Below are 24,573 nucleotides of genomic sequence, written 5' to 3' on the forward strand. Positions count from 1 at the left end.
TAGTTTGATAAAAGTACCATTCAATTATGAATAAATAGAAAGTAAAGGGTCTCTAGAGGTGAGTGTAATAAACCTGATGTGGATATGCTTCATTACTTGAAATGACACCAAACATGGCATACTAGGTCAGAAGTCAACTAAAGAAATTCATGGTCAACTAATGAAGACATGTATCAATTAATCAACTAAAACAGGGCACAGCATGGTGCTGGCAAAAACTCTCAAAATGATTAGGATCTCATACAAAAAATATTATTACTATACTATACTAGATTAAACAACTAAAGGATTACAGCCCTATACTAATCCAGAGGCTACATGGGACTAAACTCACTAAAAACATGATTTTGATTGACAGGTCTCAAAAGAAAAGTATTAAAAAACTAATGTTTTTTTTAATTACTGAACACAAGCAAATACATGTGACTTGTTGATCTATTTAAAAAACAAACTACCAAAAACAAACATTTTTTTTATTTACAAGGAGTCCTTACCCTCTACTGCCATTCGTTTCCTTAGTTCTTGCTGCAGTCTGCTCTGTGTATCTTCCAGTTCAAGTTCTTGAGCACTAATGGAAAAATAGGATTGTAAGTAACATATAGTTACATTTATATTATTCTAAACTCAAATTTTCTACATACAAGATCATTAGCTCGGACTCATAACGAGCCAGTCTATTTTTCTCCAAAACTAGTTTGAACCAGGTCTGATACAGCTGGGCTTCATCTCTGTCATCTGAATGGGACTTTTCTGTCAAAAGGAAAAAGAAGAGTTATTATGAAGTGAAATAAAATGAATGAAGAGGAAACATCTCAGCACAGAGGCAGCACCAAAGACTTTTTAAACCAATTATATACAGCTGATAGAAAAGGCAGCTATGCACTCAGATCAAATCTCAATGGCAAAAGTACACCCGAAGGACATCTGCTTTGCTTCAACCTGACAAGACCACACTACGCACTATACAAGACCAAACAAAGGCTGGCACTGTAAAAAGATGTAGCAACAATGAGGAGTCACTGTTCTTTGTGAGCACCACCATTAGCTGTATTCTTTTAACCACACCAGTGTTACTAAATGGGCCGAGAAGTCCACGGAGGAAGAATGTGGCTTTTACAGAAAAATTCAATGGAAGCTACACTGTATTAGTCCAAAGTGTTGATGATGGCCATGTGACAAAGTGGTAATTATGAGGCATGCTGCTGATTGAGGATTTGAAGTACCGATGCATTGATCATTGCCTGTGATGCTAAGTACCTGTTTCTCCTCTTATGAGCTTCTCTATAGCAACACCTCGCTCTTCCAGGTCCCTCTGTTTCTCGCCGACCTCCTCCAGTTGTCTCTGAATTGTCTGAGAAATGGAGATTATATACTCTAAGCAAGTGACAGTATTTCGATTTGTATGGGTATGATAGGATGGAACCCCCAAGCTTCTGGCTAGAGGGCAAATAGCAACTGGCTGCTTACTGCTCCTTTTTAGACTTGTATAAAAAGGTTTCATTAAAACAATGTGTAATTGTGTTTAAAAGGCTACCAACTTACATATTTGGACGAGGATTGTATTGGGGTTATAATAGAAACTCCAATAATGGCTATGTTAACCCTGAGCTAATAATGAAACATATACATTTTAAGGCTTAAGAGAGTTTTTAAAAGTACACTGAACCTATCCTTTAAGACCACCTGACTGCTGAGTTAAATGCTCTGCAGTTAAAATAAAATAGTTAAAAACTGTATTTAAAAAAAATATATACAATCCTTCTGAACATTAATGTTTAAAAATGTATGTAAACTTCTATTACATTAAATTCCAAATACATACATGTTATATGTTGTACCTGAGCTCTGTGCAGCCTCTTGAGCTGGTCCCTTTTGGCCTGCTGAGCCTGAGTCTTTTCCTGGTTCTTCCTCTGGCGGTCTGGGTGCCACTGGAAACACACAAAAGTTTTAAAACCACTTTAGAAAAACATTTAAGTAAAAACAATTGGTACTAACCTTATTTGTGAACACTGAATTATCATTTTCATCTTCACTGGAGAGTTCATGCAGGCTTTGCTGACTAGAGGCTAAAAACAAAGATTTTCTTTTGTTTAAGAGAGATTTTTTTAATGATATGTGGCCTGTGGCATTTGATTAAGTCTTATAAACTCTAAAGACCTTTGTTTCTGAGGTTGGTGAGAATGGTCCTGATCTCCTCATTTTCTGAGCCCTGTCTCTTTCTAAGGCGCAGGGAGGAGAACAGATCCACCCTGCGTCGGGGCACAGGCAACTCAGACACCCTCCTGCTCTTTAGTGACACCTGCTGGAGCAAAGAGGGCAGGTCCCGACCAGCACCCCACGGGTCAGAGCTCACACTGGGCACTTCACTACTGGCTTTGTTCTTGTCTGAGCCCCACTCTGCTGCGCTGAACAGGGAGCTGAAGTTAAAAGCACCTTCAGACATTGGCCTCTGTCTGCGAGATCCATCCCGCTTTTGCCTCCTAAAAATGTCAATACATTTTAAATCTTAGCTAGAAGGTCACAACATAAATAAAACAAGAAAAACTAATAATGAAATTGCTTGTGCAAGAATTTAATACTTTTATACATTACTAATTGATATATTTCATTATATATTTTTTTCATAATTGATTGTCCAATCCAAAGCCCTAAGCAACAACATAGAAACGTACAATGACAATTACTGCATGTATCAGTCTACAGTACACTACAGGCAACACTGATAGGAAGTAACTAAATACATGTACTGAAAACACATATTCACTAACTTTGAGTATCTGTCTGTATTCCAGTACAGTTACTCTTTCAGTTGATAGTATTCAGAATACTGTTACTATCCTAAAATACAAGGAATACACTTATATTTATTGATGCAATTTAAGCTTCCAGGTTGCATGGTATTAGTGACAAAAACAGATAAACCTACACTACATTTTACTGCAAGTATTCAATATTCTGTAACTAAATACATTTTCAAAGTATTCTTCCCATTACTGCATGCTAACTATCAATGGGTTATTTTCATATAAAAATTGTTTGTGTTATGAGATGCGTTTAAAAATTGACACTATACTAGCCAGTGATATAAACCCTAAACATGAAGACAGGTTTAACACAGGGTTGTACACAAAAGGTGTTGTGGTACATACATAGTGACAGTTGTGTTTGGGCTGCTGGGACGGTTCTTCCTGAAGGCACTGGCGATGAGCTGGAAGACTGAGGACGAAGAGTTCTGGCTCTGGGCGGGATCCTGGACTGGGTCTATCTGGGCTTTATCTCCCACTGCGTGTGTTTGCACCTGATAAGACATCAGAGCAGGGGAAAAACACTCACAATGGCGAAATAATTCCCCTTATCTCATACACATCATTATCTGTGGACTATTTTTATAGCCAATTCAGAAATTCTGAAACAGATCCAAGTACCCAAACTAGGCCAGAGTGAACTAAAGTATCAAAATGAATTGGTATAGTTTTGGTAGTATATTATTTTATTTTTACTCTAAAACATTTTTAAAGTGTATTTATAGTTTATAGATAGTGTCAAATATGTTTTATGTCATGATGTAAATTAAACTCTTTAGATAATCTACCTGTTCATCCTGTTCTTCTGTTTTGGGTTCACTCCTGTTCATTTGTCTTGATGCTTCTTCAGTAGTGACCACCTCCCAGTCCAGCAGCTTCTCTTTCTCACACACAGGGATGGTGAGGCGCTTCTTTGGGGCAGGTGCACAGTCCCCTGCCTTTGTTTTTGCAAAGTACTTTTCCCTCTCCTCTTTCCCATCTGAAGGGCATTGAGTATCTGTCTTCAAACATTCAGGCAAAACCTTGAATTAAACAATACAGATGCAGATTTAAATTGGAAACGTGTAAAATTAGTTACACAGATTTACCACCCGAATATGACTGGTCTTTAAAAATAAATATCAATAATTTGCGCTACAGCTGTAGATATTAAAAATCCTTGTGCTTGCCTGTTCCTCCTCCTGTTTCTAAAACATCAATTTGATCAGTTTCTTTTTATAATAAATAGGTAGTGGTATACATTACAAAGTGTAAACATACATCATGGCTGTCTATTGGTGTGATGTCCTCAAAGTGGGACTCTGCCTCAGGGACAGTTTCAGGGCCTGGTTTGTCTCCAGACCAGCTCCTTTGGAAATGTTTGACAAAGATCAAAGGGAAGGCTGCAACACAACACACAAAATATTACATTAACACCCACATGATTATCCAACGTGATCCTATTATTGAAGTTATATTGGTTACATCAATGTCCTTCTGGGCTATGTCTCTCTTGAACACAATATTAAAGCTCAAGATAGACCATCCAAAAATATGCAAGACCAAACCTGAGAAAATACTATATACACAAAAGATACACCTCCAGGCCAACCCAATTTAAAATGAAATGTCTGACGAGGCAAAACTGTATACTCTGACTATGCTCATTTCAAACGAAAAAGTGGTGCTAGTTGGCAAAAATTGTTGTTGTTTTGAAAATTATTCATGATAATTCATTTCATTTAATTGATTTAGAAAATGAATAAATACATTTATTTATTGTCTCCATTCATAACTAATCTGTTCGCAAGACAAAGATTAAAACAACAATAAGAAACTTGATGCAAAACAGCTAAGGCTGCCCTCTAGTGGAGCACATGTTGCATTGCAGCAATTAGCATTTTAATACTTCACATTTCAGATTGTGTTAAAGTCATTGTGTCCTCGGCAAGACATCTCACAGACTTGTCTGTACTTAATATTTTGCGTAATTGAGAGATTAATGGTGGACAGAGAGACGCACATGATGTCAATGCTTCCTAGCAGCTGTGACTACACTATCATGTGGTGAAATGTATGAACTGTGGCCTGTTGTGCTTTTTGAAGCTTTTCCAAAATCATATAATCGTCATACATAAAGTTGGTGATACTCACTGGCTTGGATTTTCCTTTTCCACCGATGGGTCTGTTTGGCATTTGACTGATCTGTCGACGATAATCAAGAAAAAGATACTTCAAACCTATATTGTTTAAGGCAATGTGAAGAAATAAGTCACTACCTTCTGCTGCATATGTTTATAAATAAATATTAATGGTACAGGCACACATACAGTAGGCAGTGCCAGGGCAGTATCTCAGCAGTGATCTGAGATGGACTGTTCAGTCAGGAAATTACAGTCCAGAAAAAACAAACATGAGGCTGTATGAGAAGCCACAGTGAAAGAACCGCACCCTGGTGTTGCAGACTTAACCCATCAGGCTCACTCCCAAAACAAATATCACATATTCATGAAGCAGAGTTACTTAGAGTTCAGTCAGTTTAAGATGCTCCCTCAGGGAATATCAACTATTCATTTCAAGTATTGCATAACAGAGCAAAAACACAACACTGCTGATTTCTATTAGCCATGTTATGTTTGCAGAGAACTGGTGTAGAAGCAACAGTATCAAAATTAGATGATTTTCATTTTGATTCCAAAAGGCAAATTTAGTGATTCTATGTGATATAGCATATACATATAATTATTACAGCAATGCAAACAGACAATGTGCAGGATGTGTTTAGGGCGTGGCCAGGGGTGCACAGGCTAATCTGAGTGGTTCTAACTCATTCCAACTGGGGCAGAGGTAGTAGTTAATTTCGATTGAATATCAAATTGTTGCAGGGAATTAAAATTTGGCTTAAAGTCTTAAAAGGTTTAGTTGACTCTGGGATGACCCCAGTGAAAAAGTCTGGACACACTCCTGACAATGTGGACAATGTGTACCTTATGGCTCTACAGAGCAAAGACAGAAAATATTGAAATGACTGGAGAGGAGGATATGATTTCCAAGACTCAACTAAAAAAGTAAAACAATAATTATAGTAAATATACACATATAAACCTTTGAGACCACCTTGGCTTGTGGCCTTGGCTTCAGTCAGTTCATTTGAGGTAGTGACCAGACAGGATGCTTCCAGAGCTTCCACTGCCATCTCTGCATCAGTCTCAGTGACCACAGTCTGAGCCTCAGGCTCCCCACCTACAAATGAAAACACAAATGAGCTTCTCAAACACATATTAAGGTAGGAAATACATTCCATGTATTGGTATCTACTTGTACATAACATATCCCACTGTTTTTATTTTAGCACAGAACAGTTAACATGATGGAACAAAGAATACAAAAGCAAGGTAAGTACTCACAGAGGAAAGAGATGATTCCACTTGGTTACAGCAAAGAAAGGACATTTGACATTTGTTGCAATGTTTCACTTAATGCTCCAAACATATTAATATTTTAGTGATCAATTTGAGGATATGTAGAGAAAGGAAAGAACAGACCCACAAGCCCACCAGAAGACCATGTCATTCACTTCAGTTCTGTTCACGTCAATGAGACATTTGGTTGACTATGCAAATGTGTGATTCTCAGTCTGCAAACAATCAATGTTACATGTTGTGTCTTTATTCAGAAAGATGGGATTGTGAAGTTAATTTGTGTGATGTTAGATAGACAAGTATTTGCCTCATACTAGCTGTCAGCTTTCAGCTACTGGGCCAATCTGACGGAAGCCAAATACAAACTAAAACAGAGGAACACACAGGGACGCAAATAAATTAAGCAATATTTTTATTTTAAATTCTATTCACAGCATATTTACAACTTAACTTTACTGGACAATATTTTATATTTACTGTAAAACAGTAAATACAGTTACAGTACAGCCAGCAAATTGGCAAGGTGCAAAAAGTAGATGGTAGAAGAATACTGAACAAATCTTCAGTGTTACTTATAAATAAAGCTACAACACAATCGGGAGGCACTAAGCCCACCCATTATCAATAATGTCTGCATAAAGCAGAGTTTCTGGGCTGTTTTACTTAGGAGAGACATGAGAGTGACCGGGACAGGGGCTCTGAGGGGGCAGGGCCTTCGCCTGAAAGAAAGGGAACCACAGACACCAGACAGACAGATGGACGAGGTTACTCTAAATGGGCCAGACAATGAGGCAGCACAAACTGACTCTTGTTAGGGATGTTAGAAGAAAACACATCACAAGATGAGTGTTAGTTTTTATAAGTTATATATAAGCTCAGAGTCTGAATGAGCATATCAAACATTAAAATAGCAGTGATCATCATATTGAACTTGTCTCCAATTACAGTCTAGTAGTGATTTATAAGGCAGGTGTGCAAAGAATGGTGAGCTAATACACAAGAGGAATTGACTGAATATGGCACTTTTGATGAATTATGAAAGTTACATACATGCTACCTCCACTAAATATGTCATGCAGCATTCATGCACTATGATGCTTAGCTGTTCAAATGTGTAGCTCAGCCAATGCAAATGTTATACTAAATCACATCGCCATCACCTTTCACATTGGAGGAAATCAGCCAATCAGAGGATGCAGCATTGGAAACTTAAAACAGACTGAGCAAAATGAAGTGAATGAGAAACAGAACAAAGAATTTGGAAAAATAGATGAGGGAAAAATGAAATTGGAATGGGGAAGAGAAAAACAAGTTAAACATAAATTACAGAAAGAACTTACTGTTCGAGTAAAACATTTATAAAATGTTTACCCTAGAACCCCCTCAGACAATGCTCCTGTTTTTCTACTACTGAAATTCTTTTATTCAGTAGAAAAGCAGCTTTGGCAATTCAGAAATGTGACTTTTGGTTTCTTTGGTTTTAGTCCTAATGAATGAATGAAGTGCTCTGGAAAAAATAAATACAATTCTAAGAAAATATAAAACAATATGGTAGATAAAAGTGACAGTTAATCAAATGAATAATATTAGTTAATAACAATAATGGTTAGATATGGGTTTATACTGTACTGTAAGTTTGCTTGGACTTTTCATTGCACATCACTGAGTGCAGTGTTAAAATGCAACAGACCAAATGCAGTCAGTATAAAACATGAACACTCATTAAGGCAGGCACATTCCAGGCTGCTCTGCAACGCACTGCATCTTGGACCAACAAATAAAAGTTGTAGTTAACTAAAAATAACAAACTGGCTTTACACTGTTGTTAACCTTGAAAATAAGTATTTGGTCTTTCTTAATCTGTCCATCTGTGCAGGGTTTCTGCAGGTCACATCTTGGAATAAGCCTTGGTCAAGACAGCATAGCCAGTGAGTATCAAAGCCCTGATGTAAAATACAGGGATTTATGTATATAAAATAAATAGAAAACAAAAAATACACAAAAAAGGACACTTTTTTGAATTGTAAGATGTTCCAGCATTTACTATACTGATTGAGGCTATGGTGACTAACCCATGTCTATGTGAGCTGGTTGAACAGTTCCTGGTACATCTGACTGGACATCTCATGCATCATGTACAGCAGAGGGACAGACACAGTCAGCAGCTCATAGAGATACTCATAGTCATGTGAGTGGCTCCTCAAGTGGGACCCTACAGCTGCCACACACCCACACACATTTCCCAGCAGCCTTTCAGGCAACACACAAGCAGCACGGCTTGAACGCCTTGGCCAGTAGAGGCCTTGCCTAAGCAATGAAACCATGGTACCTGCCACTGCATCACTGCTGGCTGCTGTGCAGGCCTGAGATTTGTCCTGGCTTTGGTCATCCTGCACAAATACAGAGGCACAAGTCAAAAACAAGTCAGATCCATATACATCTGATTAAGAAAACGGTTTTGTTTCATGTAACCAAGTGTATTGCTCACTGTTCTTCTCCCGAACTTCCCAAAAATACTGCTTGTTAGATGTTGGGCATAATGTACTTTGCAGTAGAACTTTCCTGTTATTCAAAAACACAAACCGGTGAACATGTAGTCAGCAGCAACAACTTCAGAGAAGACATTTCTAAAGCTGTAACCTGCTGCATAAACTCTAATAAAAGTTCTACACTCAAATGAGGAGTATTGAGTACCTTCTCGTGAGTCATATGTGTGCGTCCCCAGCCGGAGCACACAATTACAGACGTCACAGCGGAAACAGTCGCGGTGGAAAAAGTGTCCATCTGCGCTGAGCCTCTCCATCACATAAACACGCTTGGAGCAGAAGTGGCAGGTATCACTGCCGCCAAGGGAAGGAGCAAAGCCCCTGCGACTAACACACTGTGAGATAGAGAGAAACCACAGGATCAGGATTCTGCTTTAAATGATGATGCAAAAATGCTCAGCATCTCACACCAGCAGGCACTGTAAGGTCAAGCAGTGGATGCAACAGTTAGGAGAAATGATCACTCCAGCCTCATGTTAATACTTTTCAGCACATGTAAAATGCATGACCGGCCTCAATTCGGGGTCGTGGTTAGACATGCTTTGAACATCCATTTCTATCTTACCGGCGCAGCATTTGGTCTGTGATCGGTCTCATACATAATGGCCAACTTTTGGGCTTTAGCATCTATGGCTGAGGACACCTTTCCAATAGTACGCTAATGTCACGCATACCGCACAAAACAGAAAGTCATACAACATGAAGGGAAAAAAAGAGGCTGAGTTACAGAGAGAAAGAAGCAAGGAAACATAATAATAAAGGATGAACAGGACAGAACTGTTTATGATACCTCTTTTAGATAACTAGGGGCAGTTGCCGGACAGCTCTCAGAGCGAACAAAAGACTGCTGAATAGGCCTTTTGGAGCTCACATGACACTAATATCAAAAGAACAAAAGCAGCATAATTAATTTTATTAACCTTTATTTTCCCAGGAAGTCCCTTAAGGTAAAATATATATTTTTAAGGGAGACCTGGCAAGAGGCACCTTATTGTTTAATATGGTGGATTAACCAACAAACTAAAACTGTACTTTTACATTACAATACATTTATGTAATTTTGCACAAATGTATACACATTTAATTTACAAAATTTACAGTAAAATGTACAAGAGTCTACTATTCATGCAAACACATACTGTTGCAAATGCCATTTGGAGGAAAAAATAGTGTAACTGCAAAATCAAATCTGAATTTCAAATGTGTCAACTCTAAAGATTAAAAGATGACATAAAAACAAGAAAAAATGTTATTGCCATGGATAATTTCAGTAAACTATTTTCATATAATGAATTAGATGTTTGGCATTTTACTATATCAAAGGACACCCATATTTCAAATACTCTGAAGGATTACCTTTGTGGAATCATTTCCACCTAAAAGGTCCTCAGTTCCAGGGTTTTGATTGTGTTCAATTGGAGAACTTGGCAGACAGAGGGTGCTGTCGTGTCCATTTTCACAGTTCAAGTTGGGTAGAGGAGTTGACGTGAACTGTCTGTTTGGGCATTTTTCTTTGGATATAGTAGCAGCACTATGTGCAGCTTGTACAGGTGCATAAGATTGATGAGAAGAAGATTTCTTCAGAGCCATGTTTTCAAATGTAGCAGCAGTGGTGGAAGGAGCAGAGGAAAAACCAGCCTGGGCTGTAGGATCTGGGACTGGGTGGACTGTGGGGTACTTTAGTTTAGGGACAGAAGGTGGAGCAGGAGATGAGAATGAAGAAGCAGAAATCCTATCCTACAAAAGGAGAAGGGAAAGAGAAAATTGACAAAGAAATACTGGGCACTAATGGACACTGAGATTTAGTTCAAATGTATATGTGTGAAGTAACTTTTTAGCTAATATCAAACCTAACCTTGTTCTCTGATACAGAAGTTGTTGGAGGTTTGCTGGAACCAGAAAACAAAGAGGAGAGGTGGACTGCTCTCTCCTGTATACTCCTTTTGGTAAATTCTTGAGTGGACAATGTTGGGCCTTTGCTCTGTAAATGGCGAGCAATGGTCAATGAAGAAGAAATGTTGTCTGTACCAATTTTTTTTTTTTTATCTCTGCTGATGTAACCCTAAAATAAAATCACCTGCTGTTCTGACTCATCAGACCCCACGTGTGAAAGTCCCACAGTGCACCAGTGGTTTGGGGCCAGAGGAGAGCCTGGGCACTCTGACAGTTCATTGAGAGGAGAGGTGGGGGAACAGGACAGGGCCACAGGGCTTCTACACCGAGGAGGTGAAGGAGAGCGGCTGGGACAGACAGATGCATTGGGATTCTCCAGTAAGCGGAGGTAGATGGATGGCTTTAACAAGAAGTACAGCAAGAGAAACACAACAAAAAGATCACATTATTTCAGGAGGAAAAATTAACAACTAAAACTAAGGTGCTCAGGAATCCTGAGTATTATACACTATGCTGGACCAGCAGTGTAAAGTTGGTATACCTGCCACTTTGGGCGACTGGGAGGAGGTGGGGCAGGCTTAGGTTTAGCAAAGCGAGGATTATCTATATCCTGCTCTTCCTCCTCTTCTCCATCCTCAGAGGAGAGAGGAAGAGGAGAGGACACAGGAGAGGGAGAGCCAGGTAGATGTGAAAGATCCTCGTCAGACTAAACAAGACAGAAAGAGGAGGGAATAAAAGAAGAAAAGAAGAGAATAGAAACAAAGGAAGGGATTGAATGACTTCAAGTCACTTGGTGATGTCTTAAAAATGTCTCACCTTTGTACGTATTTTTCCTGTTGTGCTGTTCTCCTCAAACTTGGCCAGGAGCAGAGTTGCCATAGATCGGACCTTGTTCTCTCGCAGCTCTTCATTTTCACCAGGAGGGGGAGCACTATGGCAGGACAACTATTCCCAGATAAAGACAACTTTAAAATAGGTAACCATGGCAATGTGTGTGGAATGGTAATGAAGAAAGGTTATATTCACTAACCTCTGATAGATAATGGTCCCCTTTCCTCCTCCTTTTGTTAACAGAGTCATCTTCAGGTTTCTTATCTTCCTGTTTGACATACAATATTTGGAATTTTAATTGGCACATTTTACTTTTTTGTCAAAAAAGTTATGAAAACTACAGTTTTGTAAATAAATAATAATGCAACATAGAAAATTATTTACCCTGGGTATCCTCTTTCTTGGCTGATTGTTGTTGGTTGCATAGTCTTTAGTATTCTCATCCAACTCTCTTGAACCTGACATCACATCAACACTTTTTATTGACAACCATAAACACAATGTCTTGCCTGGAGTGTATACAACTTTGCAACTTCTTTCTAAAATACTCATCATCAACAACAAACACTGTATACATATACAATAAATTAGAGGTGAAGCTTTTGTTTTATGGGATTTTTTAAAAAGGTTAAAAAAGCAAAAGGAAATGTGCACCTAACATTCAAAAGAAAGAATTATCCATTGCATAATGCTTTTGGAAACAAAGAGGGTAAATTATTTTCCCAGACTTTCAGAGGAGTGGATTAGTCTAGAGTGACAGCAGTGCAGGTGACAGAGTTTAGCAACTTCTAACATGAAAGAAGTGCAAATCAAATGGGTCTAGTGCTCAGTCACGCCGTGACTGGACTCTAGTACTTTCAAGGCTCCAACCAAGCGCCTGGATGTGGCTTCCCAAGACATACACACATACCAGACGTGTATCTGGCAGGAACTAACCTAACCACAGAGCATGTTGTGTAACTGAAGCTCTGTGCAGAGGATAAAATGGTCCCTGAGTCCAAGTGGTTTCTATCAACAGTTCGTCTTCGACAGGTTCAAGTATGTTCAATGTCAAACACAGTACGCAGACAGTGGCTGGATTATTTGACTAAAATGTTGCATACCAAAAACAAGTGTATTGTTTGCACAGCTTAGTTTGCTTTTGTATAACGTTCCACATATTCTGCATGGAATGGGTGAAACATTTTATTCAACAGAGTGAACACTTTCTATTGAGCATTTCACTTCAAGCTAATTTACTTAGGGTCTAGTGGAAGGCCACTGAAGTTGACATGGTTAAACAACCTAACCTTTGCTGTTTAGTGGCGAGCTCCTAAAGGCTTCATAGAACTTAGAGAGGTAGAGGACCATGAGCAGCTTGTCTGGTTCGCCCTCTGCGGCCATCTCCTTCCCTGTGGTGACTGGCTGAATCTTGAACTCTCTCTCTGCTACATCAAAGGCCAGCTGGTTGTTTTCCGCAACATCCTCTTCATTTAAACAATCAAAGTCACTAAGACAAAACATCAAAATCATTAAGTTATTAATTAAAATGTTAAACTATCAATATATATTGTGATACTAAGTTTGGTGATATAGTATCGCTATCATGGCCAGAAATGCTGTCGACAAAATGTATTTGGTTCTTAAAAAATCAATTCTGAAAAATGAAATATAAAAATCTTGCAGAATATCATGTGCAATATATTGAATATTGCACATATCTCCATATTGTGATTCCCAGCGTTATTCAATAATGAGAAACTGTTTGTAGTCTCTTTTTGTTATAAAAGGTCAGGCTTGACAGGAGACTTTCAGCAGGAAACTAGTGACGTCTGAACTCACATGATATCGGGCTTCTGGCGGTGGATGAGAGCACACAAGGCTAGTCCACTCTTCCAGGATGAGGTCAGGTTAGTGACCTCTACCCCTCTGTAGCCCTGGGTCTGCTTCTGACACCAGGTCAGCAGTCTGCTGGGTCGCACGTCTGACTCTGGTGGAGAAAGACAGTCCAGTTAGACTCATAATAAACTTTAGTGTGCTGCTGTGAGATAATGCATATCTTTGTAGATTTATTTTCTTCTATAAAAATGAAAATAACATTGTCATTGTGTCAGATTCCAATTTATAAACAAAATTATAGCGTGATAGTGATAGTTTTGAAATTATATTTCAAACTTTTACCTATCACTTCTCTTAAGACTAGAGTCTTAAGAGAAGTGATGTAAACTGCTGCTTGCAACAGGATGGCACGTCAGCACATGTCTGTCTGACCCCGATGTGGTGTAACGCAATCCCTGGTATTGTCTGTGACGAGGCGTGTCAGCCTGTGGCAACGCTAAAGCTACTGTTACTGCTTAGAGAGGAGCTACTGAAGCATTTTTTATGATGTCATACTTAAGAGGAGGTTTGTGTGAGGTAGTGTGTGTACGAGACCCTTTCAAGTCATTATTGTTTTAGTTAGTTATACAATCACTTTGTTAAATAAAGAAAACAATAATGATTGCCTTGAGTTTATAGGGTAGAAGATGTGTCTGATCTCAGTAGTGGATGGTCTCATTACATGAATAGCATGACCATGGGCTTTAAACAAGAATAAGGTCCCATGGTGGATATAATCCTGGTTGTCAATTCTTTGTGTAAATACACATAATGCATCTTTAATCTGTCTCTCAGAGCAGTCCCTTGAACTCCTGTTGTATTGCAGGCAGAAGGTCACTGAAACTTTAGGTCAAAATCATCAGCCACTGTCTCACCTCGTCTTGAAAGATTAACTGATTGTCGAATGGGGCCTCTCTCCTGGAGCCCAGAACCCTGTTTGCCATCAAAAAATAAATGTCGCACCTAAAGGAAAACATGGTTGATTTTGAATTAAACATTTTCAAAAATCATCTATAAAATAAGTAAAATAAAATCCTTATTATGTCATTATTAACATTATTGATAAAAAGTTGGACTGACCTGATGAGGCCGGACACAGGTAGAGTTGAGGTTGGGGTACCGTGTTGAAGGGTCTATTGTGTACTGATCAAAATTCTTACTGAGGTTTTCTGGTGTAGTTTGAGGCAGCAGTCTGTAGATGCTCTCCCTGATAAAAGACAACACAAATAGCATCTACAGAACAACCGTGACAGGACCAAACATTGTATTTAATGTACTTCTCATAGGAAAACAGTCATGAAAAGCAACTTAACTTTATCTTTGCCAAAACTAAAAAAAAATGTTACTTGAACACTGACCTTTCTGCCAGAACCTCCAGGGGGTTTCTGCCCTGTGCCCAGCCCTTCACCATCCAAGCAGCATCAAAGGCGGCCAGGAACCCCCGAGCGCAGCCTGTACCCATGGGCCAAAAGGGCTAAAACACAAGCATTATCAGGATCATGACACTTAAGATCTTGGTTGACAGTTATATTAAATACTTTATATTTTGCATACCTCTAACAAACTGTCACCAACTAATGCAACCATCAGCTGATGGCCGTGTTTCTCCCGGATGAGAGCCGCATTCTCTGAGGCATACATGGAGGTAAAGTCAAACATGGCGACATCGGGCTGCCCATAGTGGTTAATGGCGTAGTCCAGAGAAGGCAGTTGATAGTTGGTCCCAAAGTCTGCAGCCTCACGAGCATAAGACCGCAAAGCTTCCTGATCAACATTATCAGGGCTCAGTAGACGCTCTGTTTCAAGGTAGTCCTGGTGAAAGAAAGGGGGCAGGTTTAGGATAAGGCTCCTATGTTATTGTATTGCTTGGTCTCAGATTACATCACAGCATTCTATAGGTTAAAAATATTTACATATATCACATTTGAGAATCTGAAATGAATGAATGAAACATGGCACACAACCATGAAAAACACATTACCCTCATTTACTGAAACTACTAAGTGAGTATGAGTAGTCATCTTTCTCTAGTGAAGGCCCCATGTGAGCCCACACAGCTGACAGTGAGGCATCACTCTGCACTGGAAGCCAATGTAAGCTGAGACTGTGCCCGGTGAGGGTATGGATCGAGATGGCTTCAGTAGTGGTGTGTCATATGGGGTCCAAATAATAGAATATCTTCCACTGCATGTTATTTTTGCCCCAGTTTTGGAAATATGAAAATATAAGGCTAAAAAAACATGAGATAACACAGTCATATTTCTAAAGAGGATGTCAAGGCCTAAACTTGACATCATCATCATCATGTTTTATTGGTTTATATATGTTAGGGACAAGCAATCATCATCATATATAAATTTCAGTTATTAAATTATTCAACAAAATTGCTGCCCCTCAATTACACTAAAATAACATAAATTAAGGCTATACTTTCACTACAAGTACACTTTGCGAGTATAAGTAATTGTTTGTATAAATTAAATCATTACCCAAAAACACGATCATGCTTTTTGCTATAATCAAGCAGTATTTAGCATTTCACGTGCTGCTGAAACACATTGATAAAATTTGTGCAATCTCAGTGAATGTAGAAATTTGTCAACTTACATTCAAAATGACCCCTTTGTCCAGTAGACTTTGTTTCTTGGCTGTCATCACAAAATAGTGGGTGTTGTCTCTGTAGTACACAATGTTCTCCAAGTCGATGCCTGAAAACACAAGCAGTTTCCTTAAAGCAAACAGTTCTAGTGCAGTTCAAAACCATAATGACAGTGGTTGGACCAATGGCATGAACACAGTCAAAGCACTAACCTGTGTCCTCTTTTAGCTCCAGGAAGAACTTCTGGTTAAAGATAAAGGCCACACCACTGATCTCCTCCACTTTAGCCTCAGCTGTGGTGTTCCTGTTCACAAAGTTAGCAGTGATGGCAATGGCCAACTTTCCCCGAAATTCTTTACGACTAAAGCCTGTAAAATGGGAAATATAAGAGATAAAATATACTAATGTTTATGATAATATGTACTTATCATAAAATTCAATGGTAAATTTCAAAATACATGTCTTCTAACCAGGGCTTGATTTTTTAAAACTGTGGCCTCACCATCTAATGTGTTCCTACGCCCGTCGGCTCCAATGACTACATCAAAGTCAAACTCAGAAACTGGATGAGTGGCAGGTCGCACCTCTGCTCGCCATCCTGGACCTGAAAACAGTAGTTGTTCCAAAAGGTTTGGATTTTCATATAATTAGCTTTGCCATAGTTAGTAAAACAAAACAAAAAACTACAAAAAAAACCCAAAAACAAACAAAAAACAAAAAAACAAAACAAAACAAAAAAAGCTAAAAGTTGCTCTGATCATTTTTACAAATATAATGTCCAGAGGGGGCTAAATATAGCTGAAAAATGCTTTGAGAGTCCCTGTGTGCCAATACCATTTGTGACACTCCAAGCTGAGATAAGACTTACTGTCATCAGTCTGCTCCTCTGGAGGCTCCAGCAGTTTGACAAACTCCACATTGATGTGAACCTCTATTCCCAGAATGAGAGACACCTTGAGAAGCATGAGCTGTAGCTGACGAATACCTACAACACAGCAACAAACTCAAACTACTATACAGCAAAAAGAAGTATAATCGAAATATGACAGTAAATACTGTTTTGTTACACCGCTGTGGTGTATGTATGTAAACCTTGAATGAGCCAACAGAACTTACAAGGCAGAATTGTATGTACTATGTACTATGTAGTTATTTTCAGCTCATTTGACCCCAGACACTCACTGATGTGGTCGATGGAGCCGGCACAGAACTTGCCATAGAATTTCTTGGCCCCAAGGCCCCTGAGGTCATGGATGGTGTAGGGCCACAGGTGCAGGACATTGTTCCTGGAAAAGGTGTCCCTCTTCTCGATCACCACCACCTTACACCCCAGCAGAGCCAACTCAATGGCAGTCCTCAGACCACACGGCCCTCCACCAATTATGAGACACTGGGGGAGGAAAGGGAACACTAATGAGAAGAAGGAATATGTTCTAATATAATGTAGCAACCAAAAAAAATATTACCCAAAAATAAACAAAAGGAATGTAAGCCAAACAGACTGTGTGTGTCCTACTTTTAAATTCAATGACATGCCCACCCTATAACTGCCATTCTGCAAATAGCACTTTCCTCCAGAAAAATGTGTGGGATAGTTGTTATGTGGTTATTTCTGGCTAGAGCCTTTGCCTGCACAGATTATCTCCTTGTGCTTTCCCTGGACTCCTTCCCCTTAGGGCAACTTATCTGTTGCTCAGATATGAAGCAATTTTAGCTCACTATATATGAGCTAATATATAATAAAGATCATGTGATCTTATGTTGGTGCTACGTTTGAACAGCAAATCCCAATTTAAACACAATAGATTTGGTTATTGAGCTCTAATTCCTCTCACCTTCTTAGGATTTAATTACATATGATATAACTGTAGCAGTGCAGATTAAAATCACATCTAAAATCTAAAGATTTTAGGCCATTACAAAAATGAATAATCACTCCCTAATCACTCCCTAATAGTTATTTGTTGTAATCAATCTTTGGACTTTTGTAATGTTAGGTACAATTTACTACTATGCCTCCTGTGGTGTGTCACACTGTGAAGACAATTGTGGCCTTGAGTCTATTGTTCACAGTGTTTTAGGGCCAAATCCTGAGCTAAATACTGCACACATGGCACTTGTAGGCACTCTGACCAAATACTAAGTGAACCAATTGTCATGGAGCTGAAGTTTCTACATTTTGGGGATAAGAGAGCATTAGAGCTAAAGGTGCAACAGGCAAAGTACTGTATTATACGATTGTGAGATAGGGCTAATGCCTTGGTGGAGGTTGGCCCAAGGCAAGTTATTATAATTACAAATTACGGCCAACTGCATACAGTGGGGCAAAAAAGTATTTAATCAGCCACCAATTGTGCAAGTTCTCCCACTGAAAAGGATGAGAGAGGCCTGTAATTTTCATCATGGGTACACTTCAACTATGAGGGACAAAATGAGAAAAAAAAATCCAGAAAATCACACCGTCTGATTTTTGAAGAATTTATTTGCAAATTATGGTGGAAAATAAGTATTTGGTCAGTAACAAAAGTTCATCTCAATACTTTGTTATACACCCTTTGTTGGCAATGACAGAGGTCAAATGTTTTCTGTATGTCTCCACAAGGTTTTCACACACTGTTGCTGGTAGTTTGGCCCATTCCTCCATACAGATCTCCTCTAGAGCAGTGATGTTTTGGGGCTGTCACTGGGCAACACGGACTTTCAACTCCCTTCAAAGATTTTCTATGGGGTTGAGATCTGGGGTTGAAATGCTTCTTACAAAGTCACTCCTTTGTTGCCCGGGTGGTGTGCTTGGGATCATTGTCATGCTGAAAGACCCAGCCACGTTTTATCTTCAATTCCCTTGCAGATGGAAGGAGGTTTTCTCTCAAAATCTCACGATACATGGCCCCATTCATTCTTTCCTTTACATGAATCAGTTGTCCTGGTCCCTTTGCAGAAAAACAATCCCAAAGCATGGTGTTTCCACCCCCATGCTTCACAGTAGGTATGGTGTGTTGAGTTTTTACTAAAAAGTTCTATTTTGGTTTCATCTGACCATATGACATTCTCCAAATCCTCTTCTGGATGATCCAAATGCTCTCTAGCAAACTTCAGATGGGCCTGGACATGTACTGGCTTAAGCAGGGGAACACATCTGGCACTGCGGGATTTGAGTCCCTGGCGGTGTAGCGTGTTACTGATGGTATTCTTTGTTACTTTGGTCCTAGCTCTCTGCAGGTCATTCACTAGGTCCCACCATGTGGCTCTGGGATTTTTGCTTACCGTTCTTGTGATCATTTTGACACCACGGGGTGAGATCTTGTATGACTTCCATTTTCTAATAATTGCTCCTACAGTTGATTTCTTGACACCAAGCTGCTTACCTATTCCAGATTCAGTCTTCCCAGCCTGGTGCAGGTCTACAATTTTGATTCTGGAGTCCTTTCACAGCTCTTTGGTCTTGGCCATAGTGGAGTTTGGAGTCTGACTGTTTGAGGTTGTGGACAGGTGTCTTTTATACTGATAACGAGTTCAAACAGGTGTCATTAACACAGGTAACGAGTGGAGCTTCTTAAAGAAGTTACAGGTCTGTGAGAGCCAGAAATCTTGCTTGTTTGTAGGTGATCAAATACTTATTTTACAGAGGAATTTACCAATTAATTCATTAGAAATCCTACAGTGTGATTTCCTGGATTCTTCCCCCCCCCCATTCTGTCTCTCATAATTGAAGGGAACCTATGATCAAAATTACAGGCCTCTCTCATCTTTTTAAGTGGGAGAACTTGCACAATTGGAGGCTGACTAAATACTTTTTTTCCCCACTGTAGTTATTCAGGGCATTCAAGATATGGCAACGGCCCTTTGTCGCCATAGAAATTCACATAAAAATTGTATTTGTGTTGAATGGGGAAAGGTCCCCAGAAACAAATTATCTGAATAACAAGATTTGATTAGTCAGTTTTAACTTCACAATCAAACTGGAAATTGATGAGTCAGGAACAGAACAATGCTGCATGTAAAATGTCTCTCTTTTTAGATTTTCAATGGCAATGGAATAAAAAAAAAAACTTGATCAATGGCTTTACCCTGGTGCCCTGGCAGGCGGTGTTCTGCTCGTATGCTTTGTGCTGAGCTCTTTTGTCCAGTTTTGTCCACAGAGCCTTGACCTTCCATGAGGTGACCGCAGCCTTCAGACAGTGGTAGAAGTGGCCGTGGTCCAGAGGGTCGAGCTCCAGCTGGCGGCACAGGATACTGAAGGCCTGGAGCGTGCCTTTGCAGGTGGAGGCCTGCACAAAGGTCTCAAAGAGCTGACTGGCCCGAGCCGTATGCTCATCCTCAGTCTCCCCCATCAGCTCTGAATGACTTCACGGGCACATACTCAGGAGAACCTAGGAGAATTAGACAGACCAGTAAAACTACAGCTGTCTGTTGCAATTTTAATGGCCACGATTCCAAACAACAAAATATTATTATTATTATATATAGTCTGTCTCTCAAGCCTGCAGTTTAGCCATTTACAAACATTTACAAACATGTAACTGTTGTGAGTGTGACTGCATTAGATTAGTTAATTTTTTTGTAATCTCTGTAATACTTCTGTACCTTTTTACTGATGTAAACTGTGGATTGAGTCTTGCTTTAAAAAACATAAATCCCAACTCTAATGACAGTATCCAATGGAATTAATCCAATAAAAACACTGAAATAAGATGACTGAAAATGTGAGGTACATTTTCCTAGAGCAGAGGTCACATTGCAGCCAAGTATCTCCTTAAAATAACATGCAGAGATGGCTGTGTGGCTCAGTGTGGCGTAGGAGCCCAGGGAGCAGAGCTTTACACAGGACCTGAGACCCACACTTCAAACAGTCATATAGACTTCTCACAACGAGGTTTTTGCTGCTTGCGCTCCCTTGAACACCTGATAGGATTATAGCAGTCTGTGCTCTGAGGGCTTCAGCTGAGCAGTCATGAGGAGCAGAGTGTAAGAAAACTACACACATGATGCAGAGCAGCCTGAGGTGTGGTAACATATGTAACATATATAATGTACATTGAATGTACATGTACATTAGGTTCTAGTGTGGTTCTAGGACTATGACATAAACCTCAAAAATCTGACAATGAAGCAATCAGGACAACTGATTGCCCAACCCCAAAAATGGAGAAACAGAAAAGTTTGTCAATTTACAGAATTTTAGTTTTAAAAAATATTACATAAGATTCTATTATCAATACAATTCATATTAAATATTCTTACTTCCAATAAACCACTTTCTGGAGATGTCCTCATGTTTGAACCCAAACATGGTAAACTAGCACAATTCCAATCCTCTCTTCATGTCACAGTTTCCATGATTCCCTTGTGCCGAATCAACCTGGTGCTTTCATACTAACCACAGAAGTTTGCAGGATAAACCCTCCCGATGTTCATAGGCCATGACTGGCAAGTGGGAACTCTGAAAATCATTTTGAGACTTAAGACTGTACAGAGCACCACACTCACCTTAGAATCCACTTTGAGTCAGGACGAGTTTCTCACTCTATGATAAGGACTCAAAAGGTGTGCGTCCCCACAGCAAAGTGCAGCTAGGGACATTTTACATAGAACTTCAGATCAGTCACGACTCTGCCATCCCCAAATCCAGAGCTGCTGCAGCAGACACACTCCCTCTCAGCAGAGTGGCCCAGGGGAGGGCTCCAGTCTCTGCAGGTTGGCATCAGACACTGTGTCTCCATTACCACAAACACACTCTACAAACGGTATGTCAATATGGCTTAGAGGCTCAACTGATACTGTTGGGAAAGCTTCACAGAGGTACTTTAAGTCACCATTAATCTTCTATTACTTTTTAATGGCTTTTCAAAGGCTTTTCCCATTGATGTTTAATTAAATTGCCTTTACAAATAGCATAAGTTTATAAGTTATAGATTATATACAGTAATAACACATTCATCACAACTAATTATAGCACACAAAATAATATATATTATATATAAACACTGAATGAATAATTGACATTTTCATTCAAATCTACCGGTAATCAAGTGTCTTTTTTTTCTTGTACCAGTTTAGTTGTGTACGTGGATCTTTGACCATGTAACAAATATGACCTGGATCTGCACAGACTGAAACCCTCAATGCTTCACTGCACAACAGTTTATCTCTCCTTTTGGATCACCTGTGTGTTTTTGAAGCAGCTAAAGTCAAAGACATTCTAAAACCTCCTGATATGATCCCTAAATCATCCCAGTGCGATGCCCTACTTATAACAGCTCTGATAACTGTGCTGATAAGGCTCACTCCCACACTTGAATAACGAATACAATAATAGGAAGTGCAGTCCAATGCAGGGCTTAAGGCTGTGGGAAAGATCGTGTTTGGAGCCAGTGGTGTATATCAACACATCTGGAATGGAGGATTCTGAGTTGGAAACAGGAAGTCAAAGAAGTCCTATATTGACCTACATTCTAAATTATTTATTACAATATAATATGCCCTATATTTGAAAATTGCATGCTCTCCAGAGGTTACTTTAGACAAGTCATGAACAAACATGATAAACAGCACAGAACAGTGTATCCTCTTCTCAGGCTAATACATTCAGAGCAATAGCTTCTCTGAGTAATCCCATAAACTCAGACATTCATAAAGGTCTATGATTCATGAACACAGCTTTAAAGTACTCTGCCAGGTGAGACATGACGCATGCAATAGGACACATGGGTAAATAGCATAACTGGATATAAACAGTTGTGATGTTAAGATATATTTACTTGCAGGTAGTTTTCTAGGCAAATTAAATTTGGTTCCTCTTAAGTCACACATGCATAGTTTTAAGATTGATCACCATTCCACTACTAAACCGATGTGTCACATTCAGTAACTGGAACATTGCACAACAAAGGCAGGAGTGTTATGAACAATTAACAAAAGGCACTGCAAGTTAATTATCATCTATGAAAACAGAGGTGCTTTTGTAATGCAATAGTGTGTGAATGCGTGTGTGGACATGAGAGAGTAAGGTTGCCAAATCAGAGATTTTAAAAAAAAGTTAAAGACACTAATAGGTATAATTCTATAAAAAAAATATAAGTTTTTCATGAAACTCAAAAGATTACACAGTTCCTTAAGTGGATTCACTAAAGTTGCAGACAGGAAATGTCTTAAATGTGTTTGTGAGATATCTATAAGATCCATCTGACTGGACACACCCATTCACTCTGATAAGAAGTCACTAGACCCATTCTCCACTCATCAGGCCAATTTAGCAACTTGCTGAAAACACATTTTAAAATGTTTTCTTAAAAAACTTTTTTGCAGCAGTACAACTCTACTTACAACTATAGAGGAGCAACAGCAAGTCACATATTATAAAATTATACTACTCCAACCAGGCAAAAACACAAATATTTATTTCGTATCAGTGTTCAAAAGTAATGTAGCCTACTGCACAACTAACTTCGAAACTGACTGTCCAAATGTAAAAAGAAACCCTTATTCAGTCAGTGATATCACACTTTTGTATTTGATGACATAAAATGAGTTTCAACCAGACAGACAGACAAGCTTGTCCATAAAGAAAGCTGTATATGAACAGCTGAGTTTTATGACAAGAAGAGCCTGGGTCAAAGTACAGTCATGTCCTATTTGTAGTTTCACACAAGTCTCCTTTAGCAGCGAGCATTAGAAAGACCGTCACACTTCTGTGCTCATGTTATGAAACACTGATGTACAACACTGACTTACAGAGAACATGTGTCATATACAGGGCCATCTCAAAGAGATTTACTATGAGTCGTGATCTGAAAATACAGGATACATGTTTCAGATAGGGACGCAACAAAAGAACAATACGACTCTCACAATACACGTGGTTGAATACACTCATAATACTACTCCAGTGCCATTTGGCACAGCAAGAAAAGGGTTACACGTGCCATTCTTTGGCAGATACAGGAAGAAAACAGCAACATAAAGGCCCAACTCTTCCATATCCAAAGAGAGAAGACATTTGTTTTAGTTATTTCTGAACTCAAAAAACATATTGATATTGTGACCCATGTACTGAGATAACTATTGAATCTATATAGTTGCTTATTTGGTTTCAGGTGTGACAAAAAAATGCATGGTCACTGTAAAACTGTCTGCAAAAAGTTGTACCGCAAAATTAAAAAGCAATCACAAATAAAGATTTACAACACATTTCATAAAGACTATCATGCAGTTATTTAGAGGGAGAAAAATCAAGGTTTGGCATGGCAACCGTCTTCAAGTAAAGTTTATACAGGGTTCGGTCATACAGTCTACCAACGTACCTCAAGGTGAACGTCTCCAACTGTCTACGTTTTGATCCTCTATCTAAATTCAAACTCATCTATACTCATATATGCTCATATGTACAGACTACGTCAAGCACAGGTTCAGGTTGAACTTCCATTTAAGGACTTGATCAATCAGAGTCACCAAAGATATTCTTTTACTTATAAGGGCAAAGATAGCCCTGTGCTTTGGTACAAAGGTTAGACCAAGACTTTAGGGAGTGTCCTCATCAAACATTTGGTCAAAAACAATAACAAGTGTTAAGCTGTAAAAGTCTGTGTTTGGTCATTCAGGAGGTATACCAAATTTATGACTTCAAGGCAAGTTAACATAAATCT

The 24,573-nt window shown here is 39.1% G+C and overlaps 1 protein-coding gene across 9 annotated transcripts in view; it reads right to left on the minus strand.

Moving 5' to 3' along the window:
- mical2b (microtubule associated monooxygenase, calponin and LIM domain containing 2b) overlaps positions 1–24,573 on the minus strand; it is a 30,754-nt gene that overhangs the window by 1,146 nt on the left and 5,035 nt on the right. Inside the window, exons 1-36 of one of the 9 annotated variants that reach the window (XM_055222611.1) lie at positions 24,232–24,320; positions 19,999–20,301; positions 17,114–17,321; positions 16,800–16,916; positions 16,434–16,535; positions 16,144–16,299; positions 15,940–16,040; positions 14,887–15,144; positions 14,691–14,806; positions 14,413–14,539; positions 14,208–14,295; positions 13,297–13,444; positions 12,765–12,964; positions 11,860–11,933; positions 11,675–11,743; positions 11,461–11,589; positions 11,186–11,350; positions 10,829–11,044; positions 10,607–10,732; positions 10,108–10,488; positions 9,542–9,628; positions 9,317–9,409; positions 8,900–9,086; positions 8,694–8,767; positions 8,535–8,595; positions 5,889–6,026; positions 4,938–4,988; positions 4,065–4,186; positions 3,593–3,826; positions 3,150–3,298; positions 2,158–2,480; positions 1,996–2,066; positions 1,839–1,928; positions 1,258–1,351; positions 642–750; positions 495–568 (exon numbers count right to left, since the gene is read on the minus strand). In XM_055222611.1, the coding sequence (XP_055078586.1) occupies positions 495–568; positions 642–750; positions 1,258–1,351; positions 1,839–1,928; positions 1,996–2,066; positions 2,158–2,480; positions 3,150–3,298; positions 3,593–3,826; positions 4,065–4,186; positions 4,938–4,988; positions 5,889–6,026; positions 8,535–8,595; positions 8,694–8,767; positions 8,900–9,086; positions 9,317–9,409; positions 9,542–9,628; positions 10,108–10,488; positions 10,607–10,732; positions 10,829–11,044; positions 11,186–11,350; positions 11,461–11,589; positions 11,675–11,743; positions 11,860–11,933; positions 12,765–12,964; positions 13,297–13,444; positions 14,208–14,295; positions 14,413–14,539; positions 14,691–14,806; positions 14,887–15,144; positions 15,940–16,040; positions 16,144–16,299; positions 16,434–16,535; positions 16,800–16,916; positions 17,114–17,321; positions 19,999–20,262 (5,002 nt within the window). In that variant the 5' untranslated portion in view covers positions 20,263–20,301; positions 24,232–24,320. Of the gene's footprint in view, positions 1–494; positions 569–641; positions 751–1,257; positions 1,352–1,838; positions 1,929–1,995; positions 2,067–2,157; positions 2,481–3,149; positions 3,299–3,592; positions 3,827–4,064; positions 4,187–4,937; positions 4,989–5,888; positions 6,027–6,046; positions 8,596–8,693; positions 8,768–8,899; positions 9,087–9,316; positions 9,410–9,541; positions 9,629–10,107; positions 10,489–10,606; positions 10,733–10,828; positions 11,045–11,185; positions 11,351–11,460; positions 11,590–11,674; positions 11,744–11,859; positions 11,934–12,764; positions 12,965–13,296; positions 13,445–14,207; positions 14,296–14,412; positions 14,540–14,690; positions 14,807–14,886; positions 15,145–15,939; positions 16,041–16,143; positions 16,300–16,433; positions 16,536–16,799; positions 16,917–17,113; positions 17,322–19,998; positions 20,302–24,231; positions 24,321–24,573 lie in introns of those variants that run through there. The other 8 variants (XM_055222612.1, XM_055222610.1, XM_055222613.1 and 5 more) reach the window with 8 other exon arrangements.

This window comes from Periophthalmus magnuspinnatus, chromosome 6 (assembly GCF_009829125.3).
Source record: "Periophthalmus magnuspinnatus isolate fPerMag1 chromosome 6, fPerMag1.2.pri, whole genome shotgun sequence".
Classification (NCBI taxonomy): domain Eukaryota; kingdom Metazoa; phylum Chordata; class Actinopteri; order Gobiiformes; family Gobiidae; genus Periophthalmus; species Periophthalmus magnuspinnatus.